Genomic DNA, 18586 nt, shown 5'->3' with positions numbered 1-18586 from the left:
TGAGCCACAGCTCCACTTCCAGCTTTCTGGTGGGTTAATTGGCCTCTTCTCCCTGCAGCTGGCTTTAAACTGTAATCCTCAGCTGGGATTACTGGTGTAAGCCACCAGCACCAGGCAGGCCATAAATTCTTGTTTCAATTGCCATTCGATTGTCTATTCTGGAACTTTCTAAACATCCACGTCAGGCCCTCCCTGGTGCCCAAGCTGTGGGGAGCCCTTGATTGTTCTCTTGGGCTGTGATTGTTTGGGCCCAGGATTTCCTGCTGTGCCCAGGCCTGCCGCAGCCTCACGTAGCTCTCCTTCCTCCTTCCAGGTCTCCATCCCGGCCTGACGGTTGCTGCCAGCTTTGAGGCCCATCTCTTGCCTTCTCTGCTTCTAGACGAGAAAGACTTACTTCATTTGAACACCAGGGCGGGGAGCAGGGCCTGGGGAAGACCCCCCGCCCCGCGCCCGTGGATTCCAGCACAGCACCTTCATCTAGAGGAAGAAACCCAGAGGGCACCCAGTGCAGCCTGTCTCTCCCCCCAGCCCCCCCCAGGGTGGGGGAGGGCACGGACCAGCAGTCCTGAGCAGTCAGCGCCCATGCCCGGCCCCCAGGGGGGCACAGGAGCCCCCACCATGAGCCTGGGCAAACTGTCCCCCATGGGCTGGGTGTCCAGTGCGCAGGGCAAGAGGCGGCTGACGGCGGACATGATCAGCCCCCCCCTGGGGGACTTCCGCCACACCATGCACGTGGGCCGGGGTGGGGACGTGTTCGGGGACACCTCCTTCCTCAGCAACCACGGTGGCAGCGCCGGAGCCACCCACCGCTCGTCCCGCAGCTTCCTGGTCAGGAAGCTGCAACAGGTGCGCCGGGCAGGGGTGCCAGCCTGGAGGACGGCCTCGCCCCCCGCACCCTCGCCGGCCCCCCCTGCCATCTCCCCCATCATCAAGAACGCCATCTCCCTGCCCCAGCTCAACCAGGCCACCTACGACAGCCTGGTGGTCGGCAAGCTCAGCTTCGACGGCAGCCCTGCCGGCTCCACCGATGGCCACTCGGGTTACGGTGAGACCTGGGATCGCTGTCCCACATGGGGCCCAGAGGTCCAAGTTCTCTGAGGTAGCACGAGTCCCTTAGTGTATCGCTGAGATTCAATGGCCGTTCCCATAACTTGACAAATGTGGGAAACCTCCCCTGTGAGCACACGTGCGTGCGACCCCACCAGGTACCGGGCCACCTGCCTGGGAGCCGTGGGCTCCTGCTGCCCCCTGGTGGCCTTGTCTTGCATTGTGCTCTGTTCCTGCTTCTTGTCCCCTAGACTGTTTTATGGCATCTTAGGCTGGGAGGCCCGGAGGGGAGGCTGGATCAGATGACCTTGGTGGCACATGTCTGTCCTTCCAAGCCTCTGTGACACCCACAAGCCAGTCCACTTGGGTTGGGTTCAGTGCAGCCCGGGTCAGCACATAGCCAGTGGCTGCAGTGGGACTGAGGTGTGAGCTCCAGGTACGGTACCCCCCCATCCCAGACCGGCCCCTTGAGCATGGCCTGCCTCACCCCAAAGTGAGCCTCACTTCCCTCATCTGCAGGACCATGGCAGCCGTCAGTCCCTGGATCCCGCAGGAGACCCTTCAGCTTCCTATGTTGGGAAAATGGGAGAAACTGAGGCCACAGTTAAAGTTGGTCTTGTGTTTCCCACCCAAGTCCTGGTTAGAGACCCACGTTCTTTTTTTTTTTGGTTTGTCATGGGGCTTGAACTCTGGGCCTGGGCGCTGTCCCCCAGCTCTTCAGCTCAAGGCTAGAGCCCTACCACTTGAGCCAGAGCACCACTTCCAAAGATAAGAGTCTCAAGGACTTTTGTGCCCGGGCTGGCTTTGAACCTTGATCCTCAGATCTCAGCCTCCTGAGTAGCTAGGATGACAGGCATGAGCCACTGGCGCCCGGCCGAGACCCAACTCTGACCTCCCCATTTCTCTTCTAGGCCTGGACTCTGGGTTCTGTACCATCTCCCGCCTGCCCCGCCTGGAAAAGCCTAGTGACAGGGACCATGACCCAGATGGAGACTGCTCCTTCCCTGTGGCGGAGCCCGAGCTCCGGCGATCGGACTCTCTCCTGTCCTTCCGCCTTGATCTTGACCTTGGGCCCTCACTCCTCAGCGAGCTGCTAGGGGTCATGAGCCTCTCAGAAGCTCCTACAGCCGAGACCCCAAACTCTGCCACAAGCCCCCCCGCTGCTGTCCCTGCCACAAACCCCCTGACCCTGGCTGCAAACCCCACACCCCGAGGACATTGCCCTAATGGGGTAACTGCAGGCTTGGGCCCCACGGCTGAGGGCAGAGCCAGCCAGGCGGGGGAAGGACCCCGAGCGCCCCCTGACACGGCCTTCAGCAGGCACTGGGGCACCGGCTGGAGGGCCAGCCGGGGGGGCCGCCGGTACACGGAGATGGACGCCCGCCAGGAGTTGGCCGGGGTGCTGCCCCAAGTTCGAGGCTCGTGGGAGAGCCTGGATGAGGAGTGGAGGGCGCCCCGGGCAGACAGCAGCGCCCCTGTACCCCGCACAGTGCAGGCCAGTGCCTTCCAGTTTGCCGATGAGGAGGAGGAAGATGAGGTCAAAGTGTGAGTGTGTGGGGGAGGGGCTCAGGGCCCAGCCTGGGTGGTGGTGGGGGGGTTATCTCATCAAGAGAAAGCCCAGGGGCTGAGCGTACCCCGCAATAGCTGGGGCCTATCAGATGAGCTAGGAGACCCCAAATTTCCCCAAATCCTCTGGCACAAGAGGGTGGACAGAGTCCCAGCTTGTCCTGGGAGCCAGTGTCCCAGCCCAGATGACCAGCCCCCCCCCGCCCAATACTAACGGCCCAGTAGCTCTTTCTTAGGCCCCACCCCAGGCGACCCCAACTGACCGGTCCAGACCCACAGAGTGGCCTTTGTGCCCCACGACGCTGCCCTGTGGGGCAAAGGGGAGGCCTGAACTACACAAGGCCATTGTCTCTGCTCCCAGTGGGACACCTGTCCCAGAGGGTCACCACTGCCTGCCCCCCCCGCCCTACTTGTGGGAGGGAGGGGGCAGAGAAAAGACAGCAGTGACCCTATTTTCTCTTTCCTCTGTACCCCAGATCTGCTTCTGGGGCCTGGGTTTTGTTTTGTTCTGTTGTAATTATTAAGGCTTTTTTCTTCTTCTTGTTTTGGATTAAAGATGCCAGGCAAGAAGCTAGAGCTCCGGCTTCTTCCCCCCCCCCCCACCTCCCCCTCCACCCTGCCCTGTCCAAGATGCCCTTTCCCTTCCTGGGAGTTTGGAGAGCCCAGGGCCCCCTCGGTAATGAGTAACCAGGCTGGAATTCCTGTGATAAGCAGGGTGCCCAGGTGCAGGCTTATCTGCAGTTCCTGGAACAGCCCCCGCCCCAGGTGCCTGGAGCCCACATCTCCCCACCGGACGCCAGAGGGAGGCAGGGGACCCCCCCACATACACACTTCTGGCTTGTTGGGAGCACTCCCCACTGGGCAGTGTTGTGCCCTTGTGCCTCAGTTTCCTCCCTGTGTCATGAAGATACCAGGAGCATTAAAAAACAACAAAGCCTGCAGAGCACTAACAGAACGCCGTGGAGAAGGTGCACAGTGAATTCTTTGGTTTCGTCTTGACTGGGGGGCAGGAGGAGAGGGTACCAGAAGGAATGATGGGCAGTGGTAATGGGGGAATCTACCCAGGACCCCTGGGCCGCTGGCCCTCGTGGGATTTGAGAAAGGCTGCAAATGGGGTCCCAAGTCCAGGGCTTTTATTCCAACCTGCTGCAGCTGCTCAGTCCAGCTTGAAAGAGGAGAGGTGGAGCTGGTCCAGGCCCAGGTAGCTCATGTGGTCGTGGCCCAGCCTGTTGGGGAAGGTCAGCTGGTACCCATCTGGTAAGGTCACCTTGAACTCATCCTTCTGGAAAGCCACAGTGATCTGCAGTGGAAGGAAGGGTGACAGGTCAGGAGGAAGCCGGGCACCAGTCGCTCATGCCAGAATCCCAGCTACTCTATTTAGGAGGCTGATATCCGAGGATCACAGCGCAAAGGTAGCCCTGGCAGGAAAGGCTCTGAGAGATTCATCCCCAATTAACCAGCAAAAAGCTGGCTTACGTGGCAGAGCGCCAATCTTGAGCAAAAAAAGCCAAATGAGAGCATGAGGCCCTGAGTTCAAGTCCCAGTCCCAACACACAAAAAAGTCAGGCTCCAGTGAGTGGCTCACGCCTGTAATCCAGCTACCCAAGAGGCTAAGATCTGAGCATCATGGTTCAAAGCCAGCCTGGGAAGGACTTCCTTCCAATTAATTTGCGAAGGAGCTGGGAAGGTGGCTCAGTGGTAGAGCGCTTGCCTTGCGTGCATGAGGCCCTGGGTTCGATTCCTCAGGACCACATAAGCAGAAAAGCCGGAAGTGGCGCTGTGGCTCAAGTGGTAGATTGCTATCCTTGAGCTGATAGAGCTGAGGGACCGCGCCCAGGCCCAGAGTTCAAGCCCCACAACCGGACCCCCCCCCAAAAAAAACAATTAATTTGCAAAAAGCCAGAAGTGGAGCTGTGACTCAAGTAGTAGAGCACTAGCCTTGAGCAAAAAAAGCCCAGCACTGATGGCTCACGCCTGTAATCCTAGCCACTCAGAAGGCTGAAATCTGAGGATCTCAGTTCAAAGCCAGTCCACAGGAAAGTCTGAGAGATTGTTATCTCCAGTAAACCACCAGAAAACCAGAAATGGTGCTGTGGCTCAAGTGGTAGAGTGCTCACCTTGAGCTGAAGAGCTGAGGGACAGTGCCCAGGCCCAGAGTTCAAGCCTCTTGACCAATTTTTAAAAAAGTAAAAAGCTCAGGGCCAGTGTCCAGGCCTGAATACAAGCTCTATGACCAACACCAAAAAAAAAAAAACCCTGAAAAGCAGGAGAAACCTTGTGATAAAAACAGCTCTGGCACAGATGGGGTGGGGGAGGCGGGGTCTCCCTTTGGTACTTTTCCTACCCTTTCCCCTTGAACTCACCTTGACTTCTGACCCGGGGCTGAAACACAAGTTACTGTCCCTTTGCTCTGGTCCCCAGCTACCGCCACTGAATGAGTTGCAGACAATGGTAGATTCGCTGAAGCGCGGGTTAAAATGCAGGTCCAGCTGGTTCTTGTCCTGTCCCAGGTTAATGGTGAAGCTGGGGGGGAGGGTCACGGTGAGGGGCACAGTTGACCCCAGGCTGAAAGAATGGCTGGAAAAATGTGTTCGGGAGGTCTTGAAATGGGGGGGTGACACCCTGTCAGCAGTGCGGACCCCTCTCCTTTGGCAGCAGAGAGGCTGGTGGGGATGGCACCCCACCCTCGGGGTCCCTGGGGATGGGACATTCTGGGTTGCACCTGCTGCCTGCCTGCCCCTCCCCTGCCCTTGGTGCGTAGAGATCAGGGATTGCCCGGCATGCTCAGCCTGGTGAGGGGCAGCCTGCAAACCAGGCCTTGGCTGCCCGCCGGTAGCCTGCGCTGGAGGAACTCAGCAGAGGCCCTCCCCCCCCCCCGGGGCTTCAGCTGCCCCGTCGGTGCCCACTGGACAAGGAACAGAGCATGGGGCAGCCCCCAAAGCCAGCCTCAGATGGGGTCAGGGAGGAACAAGGGAGTGGGCAGTGGGGTGGGAGGGGGCGAGGATGGACAGGCTGTGGCATCTGGTCATTTCGTGGTGCCGCCCTGCCCGCTCCTGGCACACCTCCTCCCTCACCCACCGCGCTGACCTGCTCGCATCGCTGGCGATGCGCCCCTTGAGCTTCAGGGTTGTCCCTGGCTTCATGTCCATATTTGTGAGCTCCAGTGTTCCCTGTGCCAACAGAGAAAACTCCACTGGGGAAACCACAGAAAACCCATCACCTGTGTGCCCAGGGACGTGCCAGGGTCACCGTCCCTGCCCACCAGAGGGCACCGCCCTGCAAGGGGAGAGTCGGAGCCTCCCGTCTGGGCCTCCCGCACCCCCCTCTGATCCTTCCACTCTGCTCTGCCCCAGCCCGGCCAGAAAACAGCCATTCTACACTTGGCATGTGTGTGCCAGTCACAGGGCTTGGACTCAAGGCCTGGGCACTATCCCTGAGATTCTTTTTTTCAAGGCTAGCACTCTACCACTTGAGCCACAGCTCCACTTCCAGTTTTCAGGTTAATTGGAAATAAGAGTCTCCTGGACTTTTCTGCCCAGGCTGGCTTCAAACCACAATCCTCAGATCTCCGCCTCCTGAGTAGCTAGATTACTAGGTGTGAACCACCACTGCCTGGCCAACCTACGAACGGTTTGTAAGCCAAGATGTGAATCTGTCCCAATCTGTGACACCTCACTTCATCTATAATGGGCAGATTTATCTTTATTGGTTTGTTGAGGTAATAATAAAATGCTTGTTGGGCTGGGGATGAGCCTCACTGGAAGAGCATCTGCCTGCCTGCATAGGGCCCTGGGTTCTGTCCCCCGCACTGCACAAAAACAAACCAGTGGCTCACACCTATAATCCCAGCTACGCAGGAGGCTGAGGTCTGAGGTGTGAAGCTAACCGAGGCAGCAAAGTCCATGAGACTTTTATTTCAAATTAACTACTAAAAAAAAAAGCCAAAGTGGCTCAGGTGGTAGAGCACTAGTCTTGAGCAGAAAAAGCTAAGAGACAGTGCTCAGGCTCTGAGTTCAAGCCCTAGAACTGCATGTGCACGTGCATGTGCATGTGTGTGTGTGCGCACACACACACACAAATTAGCTGGGCACCAGTGGCTCACACCTGTAATCTTAGCTACTCAGGAGGCTGAGATCTGAGGATCACAGTTCAAAGCCAGCCCGGCAGGAAAGTCCATGAGACTCATATCTCCAATAAACGACCAGAAAACCGGAAGTGGTGCTGTGGTTCAAGTGGTAGAGTGCTTGCCTTGAGTTGAAGAGCTCAGGGACAGCGCCTAAACCCAGAGTTCAAGCCCCACGACCGGCAACAACAGCAACAACAAATTAAATCAGGGTTCTAGCAGGTATTGTCTGGTGAAGACAAAGTTACACTGGTAGAGTGGTTCTAAATTAGATATGACTGATGTTCTTCAGGAGGAGCAACATCTGGACCTAAGGGCACAGGGCCACTGAAGGCAGGCAGGCCCCAGGCAGAGGGGCGGAAACAGCCATCATGCTGAGGGCTGGCAAGGGTCACCCGAGGCCACCAGAAGCTACAAGGTGACACCTCCTGTCCTCCGGGCTGCCTGTCCTGATACCAGACTTCCCCTCCACCGCCTCAGGAAACGAATCTCTCCTCTATGCCAGAGGAGACTTGTGGGTCTCCAGATCGAGGCTTATCTTGCTCATCTTTTTGGACAGAACCATGGCAGAGAAGACAGAAAGAAGACAGTGCACTTGCCAGGCACCAGTGGCTCACGCTGTAATCCTAGCTACTCAGGAGGCTGAGTTCTGAGGATCACAGTTCAAAGCCGGCCTGGATAGGAAAGTCCCTGAGACTTTTCTTTCCAATAAACCACTCAGAAAACTGGAATTGGCACTGTGGCCCAAGTGGTAGAGCGCTAGCCTCGAGCCGAAGAGCTGAGGGACAGCGCACAGGCCCAGAGTTCAAGCCCCATGACTGACAAAAGAAGATGTGCTGCCCCCAACCCCTCCCTGCCCTTGCAGGCTGTGAGCGTGGCAGTGTCATCTCTGAGGGGTGGGATGGGGTGTGCTGGGGTCCAGCGCAGAGCTCTGATGGTGCTGAGCTGCGCCCTGCCTCTGACCCTGCCCTTTCAGACGTCTCCACAGACGTCGGGCGCCAGTGGCTCACGCCTGTAATCCTAGCTACTCAGGAGGCTGAGATCTGAGGATTGAGTTCCAAAGCCAGCCCGGACAGGACAGTCTGTGAGAATCATCTTTAACCAGCAAAAAGTGGGAAGTAGAGCACCAGCCTTGAGCAAAAAAGCTAGGGGCTAGTAGCCAGGCCCTTGAGTTCAAGCCTCAGGACTGGTACACAGACACAAAAAGACTCCACAGAGTGAGCATTATATAACTATTATTACCAATTACTACTATTATTATTGCTACTACTGTTAGGATGAGGAACAAGCAGGCTGGAGAGAAGGTGAGGCAGGCAGAGGCTCCAAGGGAGAGCCAGAGGCTAGAGGCCGTGGAGATGACTATCCAACACCCTGGCCATGTGGGTGGGGAAACTGAGGTACAGAGGAGGAGTAATACTATATCCCAAGGCACCCCACCCCCACCCCAACCCCAGCGAAGACAGATGACGGAGGGCGGTGAGCGAGGGGTGGCTCTCACCGACATGGCGGCTGCTCCCCGCTGCTGCTCCTCCGACGCCACTGCTCAGGGCCCCCCTCTCATGTCCAGTTTATACCCCAGATATTACACATTAACTCCCCCAAGCCTATAAATGAAGACTTTGACCCTGACGTTCAAGTATCTCAGGGCCGCATCTCTAGGTGCCCAGAGCAACGCGGGGGCCTGCTCCTGCCCAGCCCAGGCATCCTCAGCCCCTCCCCCGCCCTCCTCAGTGTTCCCCAGCACCAACCCCAAACCACAAACACGGGGAGATCAGCCAACCTCACCGAGCCCAGCTTCCAAACCACAAACAGAGACACTGACTATAAAAACGTCCAGGCTTCTAATTTCCTCTGATGGCCTCATTCACGTGGAAACCTTCTCCCCCTCTTCCTCACCAATTATTTTTTTGTACTTGTCAGTTTTAAAAGGCAATCTATAGCCAGGCGCCAGTGGCTCACGCCTGTAATCCTAGCTACTCAAGAGGCTGAGATCTAGAGGGCTCAGAGTCAGCCAGGGCAGAAAAGTCTCCACATAACCAGCAAAAAGCTGGACTGGAGCTATGGTTCAAGTGGTAGAGCACCAACTGTGAACAAACAAGCGGAATGGGCATAAGGCCTTGGTTTCATGCTATACACACACACACACACACACACACACACACACTAGCTGGGCACCAGTGGCTCAGTCTGTAATCCTAGCTACTCAGGAGGCTGAGATCTGAGGATCATGGTTCAAAGCCAGCCCAGGCAGGAAAGTCTGTGAGATTCTTTATCGCCAATAAACCACCAGAAAACCAGAAGTGGAGCTGTGGCTCAAGTGGTAGAGTGCTCGCCATGAGCTAAAGAGCTCAGGGACAGTGCTTAGTCCCAGAGTTCAAGACCCACGACCAGAAACAAAAAAAAATACAGAAGGGCTAGGCACCAGTGGCTTATGTCTGTTATCCTAGCTAGCTACTCAGGAGGCCAAAATCTGAGGATCATGGTTCAAAGCCAGTTTGGGCAGGAAAGTCCCTGTGAGACTCATTTCCAATTAACCGCCAGAAAACCAGAAGTGAAGCTGTGGCTTAGAGTGGTAGAGTGTTCACCTTGAATGAAAAAATTAAGGGGAAGTGCTCAGGACCTGAGTTGTTCGGAACCCCAAGACTGGCACAAAAAAAGCGCAGCATACTAGCCTTATGCCAAAAGAAGCTCAGAGACGGTGCCTAGATGCTGAGTTCAAGCCCCAGGACCAGCACGCACACACACACACACACAGTACGTTATGTGTGTATAGATGGGCTGGGCCTCTATGGCTCACAGCTGTAATCCTAGCTATTTAGGAGACTGAGAGCTGAGTTTGAGGGCAGCCCCGGACGGGAAAGCCCATGAGATGCTGATCTCCAATTATCCACCAAAAAAGCCAAAAGTAGAGCTGTGACTCAGCGGCAGAGCACTAGCCTTGAGTGAAAAAGCTAAGGGAGGCTGGGAAGGGGGTTAGTGGTAGAGCGCTTGCCTCGCATGCATGAAGCCCTGGGTTCCATTCCACAGTATCACATACACAGAAAAAGCCGGAAGTGGCGCTGTGGCTCCAGTGGTAGAGCGCTAGCCTTAAGCACAGAAAGTAAGACCCTGAATTTAAGCCCCAGGAATGGCAACAACAAGAAAAAAGCTAAAGGACAGTGCCCAGGACTGGCACACACACACACAAAATAAAGTGAAGAGGGCTGGACGGGCGGGGACGGGGGCTGGCGCTTTGCTCTCTCTGGTCCTCTCCTGACAGCACTGGGTATTAAATAAGAAATGACCCTTCCTGTTTCTCCACCAGCACCAGCTCCCGCCTCTCCTGGCGTGTTTCTGGCCTGGAGGTTCCCCATGAATCCATATTGTGGACTTCTGTCTATGCAATTATTTACCCGGATTCACTTGGGAAAACGTGGAATCCCACAGCTCTCTGTTTCAGGATTGTTCTTCAATGGCACTGAAATCATCTGTCCGTGATGCAATTTATTGAGCCAATTTCCTCCCACTAAACACTTCCATTAGCTCTCAATTTCCGTCCGTGTGCATGTGTGTGCATGTGTCTGTGCATGCCAGAACTGACGCTTGAACTTCACACTTTCACTTGACTTTTTCACTTCCGGAAGCAGTGGAAGTCCCGCGCTCTGGGCCTGGCCAGCCACGACGAGAGCAGGCCGTGGCCATGCCGTTGGGATGCTGGAGGCTGGGTCTAGCCCCGGGCTCGCTGGTGCCGGAACTGTGGGTGGCCCGGTGCCCAGCACCCTCCTGGGTTGCTACCTTCAGGCCTCTGCCAGAACAAACAGAGCAATGACTGATTTCCTTATTTTACCCACAAGGAAATGATCCTTCCGCACCCTTCTCCCAGGGCCCCGGGCAGAACCCCAACAAGATAAAGAGCTTCAATGTGTGTGTGAGGCCCAAACCAAGGCTTCCAGAAGGGCACCTTCTCAAGCTGAGCTCTACATTCTAACAAGGACAGCGCCCAGGCCCTGAGCTTACCACCCCAGCACCCACACAAAGAAAGAAAAAATGTTTGAAGAGCAGCGAAGGGGGCCTAACTCATGGTTTATGTGCTTTCCCAGGGAAAGATCATTTTGTGTTTTTTCTTATCCGTTGTGGGGCCTGAGCCTGGGCGCTGTCCCTTAGCTCTTCAGCTCAAAGCTAGCGCTCTACCACTTGAGCCACAGCACCGTGCTTTTTCTGCTTAGGTGGTGCTGAGGAACTGAACCCGGAGCCTCGTGCATGCAAGGCAAGCACTCTACTACTGAGCCACCTTCCCAGCCCAGGAAAGATCAGTTTTAACAACAATAAATAAATAAATAAAAATCCATAAGGCTCTGGTGCCTTATGTCCATAATCTTAGCTACTGAAGAGGCTAAGATCTGAGAATCAAGCACAGGGCCCTAAGTTTGAGCCCCAGAATGCTCTGTCTGTTTCTCTCTTTCTCTCTTTTACACACACAATGAAACTGCCCAGTACAGTAGCTCATTCCCATCATCCCACCTACTCAAAAGGCTGATATCAGGAAGATCGTAGTCCAAAGCCAGCCCAGGCAAAAGTTTCACAAGATTTCTTCTCAACCAATAGCTGGGCATGGTTCACACTGTCATCCTAGCTGAGATCTGGGGATCACATATCCAGGCCAGATAGGGCAAAGAGAAAAAATTTTCTAAAGAATCTATGTCAGTGGAAGAAGCCGGGCATGGTGGTACACGCCTTCCATCTCAGCTACCATGGGAAATATAAACTAGGAGGACTGTGGTCTAGGCACATGCCCAGGTGGGAAGCAATGCCTTATAAATTTTTTTTTTCTCAAGGGGAAGAGATCTTAAAAGATCAAGGTTCCAGACCAGCCCAAGCAGACAGAAATTCTTATCTCCAACAAACCACCAAAAAGCCAGAAGTGAGCTATGGCTCAAGTAGTAGAGCGCCAGCTTTGAGCAAAAAAAAAAACTCAGGGACAGTGCCTAGGTCTTGAGTTCAAGCCCAGAACCAGCATGCACACACCAAAAACAAAAAACAAAACATTTTCTCAACCTTAAGTCCACTTTTTCTCTGACTTCAGAAGAATCTAAACCGTGCCCGTGTCATAGGCCTGGCATAGCAATCTTGCTGATCCAAACTGAGCCGCCGTGGGTCACTGGCCTTCTGCTGTTGGGGGACTTTGCTCCTTTCACGTCTGAGATCCTGGCCTGTCTCCTCTCCTCCCCCAAAGCAAACAGATCCACACCTCAGGGACACCTGCGTTTCCTCTTGATCCACCAACAACTGCCATTAGCACAACACAGGGAGTCGGGGCAAGGGTTCTACTTGGTGAGAGATAACTGGTTTTGTTGGTTTTTGCCAGTACTGGGCAGCGAATCTCTACGTTTTGTCTGTGGCATGTGTGCACCATGCTCTGCCTGCTTTCTTTCCCCTTTCAGATCTCAACTATTTTGGGGAGGTCGGGTGGGTTCTGACATAGAAACGCGAACCCAGCACCTGATGCTTTGGCTCACTGGCTAGTGTTCCACTGACTGCCACCTCCAACCCACAGGTCCCGACTTTCGAAGTCATGTTCCCCACCCCTGCCACAGACCACAGCCACTACTTTTGCAGGTAGTTTGCCTGTGGGTGCTTTACAGGTTTAGAGAAAGTATCTGCTGCCCCCTTCTGGTCATTACAAGAATAATCTTGATTAAAGGTGGGGAAAAAGTATCAATTTGCTAAGCACAGACCTCAAAAAGAATTCAATTGAGCTGGGTACCAGTGGCCCATACCTGTAATCCCAGTTACTCAGCAGGCTGAGATCTGAGGACTGCAATTTGAAGCCAGCCTAGGTAGGAAAGTCTGTAAGACTCTTACCTCTAATTAACCAGCAAAAAGCCGGAAGTAGAACTGTGGCTCAAGTGGTAGAGAACTAGCCTTGAATCTGAAAAGCTTAAGGAGAGCACCATCTCTGGATTCAAGCCCCAGGGCCAGCACACACATACAAACACAAAAGTCAAATTAATACATTTAAGTGACTTAAAAGCACCCTGTACTAGCCAGGTACTGGTGGCTCACACCTGTAATCCTAGCTACTCTAGAGGCTGAGATCTGAGGATCACTGTTCTAAGCCAGTCCAGGCAAAACAGTCCCTGTGAGATTTTTATATCCAATTAACCACTCAAAAACTGGAAGTGAGCAAAAAGACCTCAAGGACAGCACCAAGGTCCTGAGTTCAAACCCTAGGACGGACCAAAAACAAAAAGGCCGGGTGCCGGTGGCTCATACCTGTAATCCTAGCTACTCAGGAGGCTGAGATCTGAGGATCATGGTTCAAAGCCAGCCCGGGCAGAAAAGTCCATGAGACTCTTATCTCCAATAAACCACCAGAAAACTGGAAGTGGCATTATGGCTCAAGTGGTAGAGTACTTGCCTTGAGCTGAAGAGCACAGGGACAGTGCCCAAGCCCCGAGTTCAAGCCCCACGACCGACCCAAAAAAAAGCACCTTGCAGGTTTTTAATATTTTTTTTGACAGTCCTACTGAGGAACTGAACCCTGGACTTCATGCATGCTAGGCAAGCACTCTACCACTAAGCCCCGCCCCTTGCACAGTTTTAAAGGACTTCAATAGAGACAAGAAGTCTTCCTGTTACCCCAAGCCCCACAGACACCAGAGACAACCCCTTCTGCAAGCCACATAGAGAAGAGCAAGCACAGACACTGCTCTGAGCGTTGGTTTCTCCTCAAACACTGAGGATGAAACCGTGATCCTCAGATCTCAGCCTCCTGGGTAGCTGAGATTATAGGTGTGAGCTACCAGCATCCATCTGCCATGCGTTCATTTTTTTGTTTGTTTTTATTTTTGGTCAAATGTGGAGCCTGAACTCTGAGTCTGGGTGCTGTCCCTCAGCTCTTCAATTCAAGGCTAGTGCTCTACCACTTGAGCCAGTGCCACTTACGGGTTTTTCTGCTCAGGTGGTGCTAAGGAATCAAACCCAGGGCCTCACGCATGCAAGGCACACTCTACCATTAAGCCACCTTCCCAGCCCTGTCATGCATTCCTAAATTTGCATGTTAACAATTTGTAAAAGCAAGAGACTTGCAAGCAGTTAGGGCTGACTGCTGTCTCCTCCTTCCATGGACCTGCCCTGCTGAACTTGAACTTGCTCTGTCGTAGGGCAATTCTGGGGTGGCCAGAGCATTGTAGAGGTCTAATGGGAGATTGAGTTTAGCAACATACAACTAGTTGGAATTGCGTTAGACATACAGGTAGTTGGATTTGTTGTTGTTGTTGTTGTGGGGCTTGAACTCTGGGCCTAGGCACTGTCCCCAACCTCTTCAGCTCAAGGCTAGCACTCTACCACTTAAGCCACAGCACCACTTATGGTTTTCTGGTGGTTAACTGGAGATAAGACTCACGGACTTTCCTGCCAGGGCTGGCTTTGAACCGTGAACCTCAGATCTCACCCTCCTGAGTAGCTAGGATTACAGGCATGAGCCACCGGCACCCGGCCTAATTGGAATATAATAGGCCTAGTTATGACATTCATAGTCACTTCTAGGTAGAGTTGTAGGGTTATTAGCAAGGCCTAAAGTAGAGCTGGCTTCCAAAGTACTGCTGATACACACCCCAAGCCCCCTAGGCCCCCACCTGGGGAGAGGGGGAAAGCAAGGACTGCTCTGCAGGAGGCAGAAGCTGGTCTATGCGAAGTCCTTCCTGTCCTCAGCCACGGATGGCACAGATTCCACGGGGACAGCCTCTACTGCTGCCTTGCCTGCAGAACTCCATGCCTACTGGGGACAGTTGCCAGCGCAGCCTGAGGGATTATGAATGCATCACACACAGTTTGGGGTTTTGGTTAGTGATCCTATGCAAAAGAATTTACCAGGATACCGCAGTAGCAGAGCACAAAGCTGCAGGAGCATTGCAGGTGATTGTCACGTGCAAAGTGGCTTTTCTCCCCCAAAACGCTGACTCCTTATGTGGGCCCACCACTGAACTAGGAGCAGCATAAACTAGGCATCCCAGCTTCCTCCGTCTTGGATCTAAGTCCTTGCCTGCAGACACGCAGCAGCTGTCCAGGAGGCCAAAGAGGGCCGGACCACCTGCGGGCATCAATGACCCTTAATGTAATGAGATCCCACTTGGGCAGCCCCGAGACAGGTGCCGCTGACCACCCACTGAACACCTCTAACTGGGACTATGCATGCATGCCGCTGACCACCCACTGAACACCTCTAACTGGGACTATGCATGCATGCCGCTGACCACCCACTGAACACCTCTAACTGGGACTATGCATGCATGCCTCTCTTCCTCTTCTGTTTTGTTGGGTTTTTGTTGTTTTGCCAGTCCTGGGGCTTGAACTCAGGGCCTGGGCACTGTTCCTGAGCTTCTTTCGCTCAAGGCTAACACTCTACCTCTTGAGCCACAGCGCTGCTTCCAGCTTTTTCTGTGTATATGGTACTGAGGAATTGAGCCCAGGGCTTTGTGCATGCTAGGCAAACACTCTACGACTAAACCACATTCCCAACACCTCAAGCTATAGGTTTAACTACACAAAGATCTTGGGCAAGAGAAGAGAGGGCTGGTAGAGCACTTGCCTTGCATGCATGAGGCTCTAGGTTCGATTCCTCAGCACCACATAAGCAAAAAGAAAAAAGCTGGAAGTGGCCTTGTGGCTCAAGAGGTAGAGCGCTAGCCTTGAGCTAAAGAGCTGAGGGACAGCACCCAGGCCCAGAATTCAGGCCCCACGACCGGAACCCCCCAAAAAGAAGGGGGAAAAAAAAGAGAAGAGAGGCATGTGGGGCTGGGAATGTGGCTTAATGGTAGAGTGCTCGCCTTGCATGCACAAAGGCTTGGGTTCGATCCTCAGTACCACATACACAGAAAAAGCTGGAAGTGGTGCTGTGGCTCAAGGGGTAGAGTGTTAGCCTTGAGCAAAAGAAGCTCAGGAACAGTGCTCAGGCCCTGAGTTCAAGCCCTAGGACTGGCAAAAAAAAATAAGCAAAAACCTACAGGTTGGGTCTACACCCTTAACATGGCTACAGAGGTGCTGCCATGGAACAATTCTCTTTTCTCTGCCCTTCACCCATCTCTTAATTTGGCTTAAAGAGTGAGGAGCTGGACCTAACATCATGGAACTCCTGGAGTCTGGGCCTGGATTCTACAACTCTTGGGGTGTGCGTGTATTTATATGTGTGTACATGCACTGGCCTTGGGGCTTAAACTTAGGGCCTGTTCCAGAGCTTTTGTACTCAAGGCTGGTCCTCTACCTCTTGAGCTCCACTTCTGGCTTTTTGCTGGTTAATTGGAAATAGAGTCTCATGGACTTTTTGGGCCAGATAGCTGGGTTCAAAGATCTCTACCATGGGCTGGGAAGGTGGCTCAGTAGTAGAGTTCTTGCCTCGCATGCATGAGGCCCTGGGTTCGATTCCTCAGCACCACATAAGCAGAAAAAAGCCAGAAGTGGCACTGTGGCTCAAGTGGTAGAGTGCTAGCCTTGAGCTGAAGAGCTGAGGGACAGCGCCCAGGTCCAGAGTTCAGACCCCAGGACCAGACCCAAAAAAAAAAAAATCTCTACTAGCACCAGCCAGAATTCTCTAAATCTGCCCATAGCCACGCATGCTGCTCCCTCCCCAGCAGCTGTGATACTCCTGACAGAGACAAGGAAGTCCTTTCTAGGAGCTCCTCCAAGTTTCTCCTGAGTCCTTGGAGTTCTTGTCCTGCAGGGAGGCGAGAGACAGACTGCCAGTGTGCAGTGTTGGGGGGGCGGGGAGAGGTGAAGGCAGGCTTTTCAAGGCACCTATCTGCATTGGGGGGACTGCAAGAGGCATGCCCTAGACCAGAGGAACCCAGGGCCTCACCTGCAGTAACAACAGGAACCACTAGTAGTCACTCTCTCCAACTTCTGTTCCCCTTCTTGGGGGGCCTGTAGTGAGGCTTGAACTCAGGGCCGAGGTGCTGTTAGCTTTTCATTTAAGTCTAATGTTCTACCACTTGAGTTACATTTCACTTCTGGCTTTTCCCTGGTTGATCTAAGAGTCTCTCACATTTGTCTGCCTAGGCTGGCTTTGAACTTAGATCCTCAGATCTCAGCCTCCAGAGCAGTTAGGATTACAGGCGTGAGCCTCTGGCACTCAGCTTCCTCCTCAAGTCTAATCTTCCAACAAGCAGAGACTCCAGAGAGGAAATAACCAGCCCGGAGCCACCAAGCTCTGGTTGCTCCTGTTCTGCCCGGTTTCCCTCCATACTTCTCAGATTCCTAAAGATGTTTTAGCACGTCCTGCCTCCTTCTCTGCCCAGCTTGGGGAGAAAATTCTTCCTATTTCTGGGTCCGCTGCTCTGCTCAGACACTTCAGGTCTCCTTTCCTCCCACTGGCCATTGGTCTACAGCACTTTTTTGTGCCAATCCTGGGGCTTGATCTTAGGTCTGGGAGTTGTCCCTGAGCTTCTTTTGCTCAAGTATAGCACTCTACCACTTGAGCCACAGCTCTACTTCTAGCTTTTTTTTTTCTTTCCTTGAGTAGTTTATTGGGGATAAGAGTCCTATGGACTTTCCTGTCCAGGCTAGCTTTGAACCATGATCCTCAGATCTCAGCCTCCTGAGAAGCTAGGAATACTGGTGTGAACCACTGGCACCCAGTTTCTGCAACACCTGAACCTTACTGGACATGTGAGGTACCCCACAGCTCACCGCTGGCTGTGGCACCATCCCAGTTTGAAACTGTATTCTTCCTTTCTGTGTAAGTTCCACAATAATGGTACCTTGCCTTTCACTCCTCCATCCTCTGCTCCTGGCACAGACTTGTACTTAACTATTTGCGGGTCTGGGAATGTGGCTTAGTGGTAGAGTGCTCGCCTAGCATGCATGAAGACCTGGGTTTGATTCCTTAGCACCACATAAACAGAAAAAGCCAGAAGTGGCACTGTGGCTCAAGTGGCAAAGTGCTATACTTGATTCAGGGACAGCGCCCAGACCTTAGATCAAGCCCCAAGATTGGCTCAAAAGAAGCTCAGGGACAGTTCATGCCCCAGCCCGTGGGGTCGGTTAACTAGGGCTCGAAGAGGAACTCACCTGAATGAGAGACAAACCAGACACCAAGAAGGAGACCAAGACAGAGTTCTGATCAAGGTCTGTTTATTGAACTTACAAGAAGGCTTATATACTATAAATGAAAGAGGAGGTAGTTACAACATATTGGTAACACAGTTTTTTTTTTTTTACAAAAAACAGGATGCAGGTGGGTGGGGTAAGTAAAAGATCAGAAGCTATCTTTATGATAAATCGATATGTTATGAGCTGACAATTAATTGGCTTTGTGGTTAAACAATAACTCTAGCAAACAATAGCTTTAGGGAAAGTTTTAAGGTGGTCTCCGGGCAAGTCCCCCTTCTTTTATTTACTTAAAAGTTTGAGCAGAGAAGGGTCCTAAAAACAAATTGAGGCATTAGTCTGAGAGGGGAGACAGAGGCACCGATCCTTCTGAGCAAATGATGGGTGTATGGTGGATGTATGATAAGGGGAACGATCCTGTGGGGAGAATCGCGTCCCAAACCTTTATACATCTTGTGTCGGTTTTTTGAAGGAGGGGATATTGAGCGACACTTAACCCCTATGCTATCGGGCGTATCTCTCGAGGGGTCCTGTGTGCTAGCTTTACTAGCCCCTCTGCACTGGTTGTGTACCTCTTAAGCAGATGCCTTCACCCCAAGGGTGCGCGCCATACAGGACTGAGGCGCAGTTCCCGAAGGAGACCCTCTCTCAAGGGGCTCATCTAGGCCTTGGTCTGCAAGGTCTAGCCGGTGGTAATGAACCTGCATAGGTTTTGATGTTAGGGAATCAATCTGTTGCCGAATAAAACCAGTAAGCCTATTAAAGGCC

The 18586-nt window shown here is 53.3% G+C and overlaps 2 protein-coding genes across 2 annotated transcripts; one reads left to right on the top strand and one right to left on the bottom strand.

Moving 5' to 3' along the window:
- Positions 1-316: 316 nt before the first annotated feature.
- On the top strand, positions 317-3574 carry Cdc42ep1 (CDC42 effector protein (Rho GTPase binding) 1). The gene is made up of 2 exons (XM_013024948.1): positions 317-1045; positions 1959-3574. The coding sequence occupies exons 1-2, from the start codon at positions 583-585 to the stop codon at positions 2594-2596; spliced, it is 1101 nt and encodes a 366-aa protein (XP_012880402.1). The 5' UTR covers positions 317-582; the 3' UTR covers positions 2597-3574.
- A 3-nt stretch (positions 3575-3577) lies between these two features.
- On the bottom strand, positions 3578-8333 carry Lgals2 (lectin, galactoside-binding, soluble, 2). The gene is made up of 4 exons (XM_013024949.1): positions 8235-8333; positions 5701-5783; positions 4977-5136; positions 3578-3913 (listed from the first exon to the last, which is right to left on the bottom strand). The coding sequence occupies exons 1-4, from the start codon at positions 8238-8240 to the stop codon at positions 3770-3772; spliced, it is 393 nt and encodes a 130-aa protein (XP_012880403.1). The 5' UTR covers positions 8241-8333; the 3' UTR covers positions 3578-3769.
- Between the last annotated feature and the right edge of the window lie 10253 nt (positions 8334-18586).

Source organism: Dipodomys ordii, unplaced genomic scaffold (assembly GCF_000151885.1).
Source record: "Dipodomys ordii isolate 6190 unplaced genomic scaffold, Dord_2.0 Scaffold79, whole genome shotgun sequence".
NCBI lineage: Eukaryota > Metazoa > Chordata > Mammalia > Rodentia > Heteromyidae > Dipodomys > Dipodomys ordii.
The sequence above is the reverse complement of the archived record's forward strand: the minus strand, read 5'-3'. Positions and strand labels throughout refer to the sequence as shown.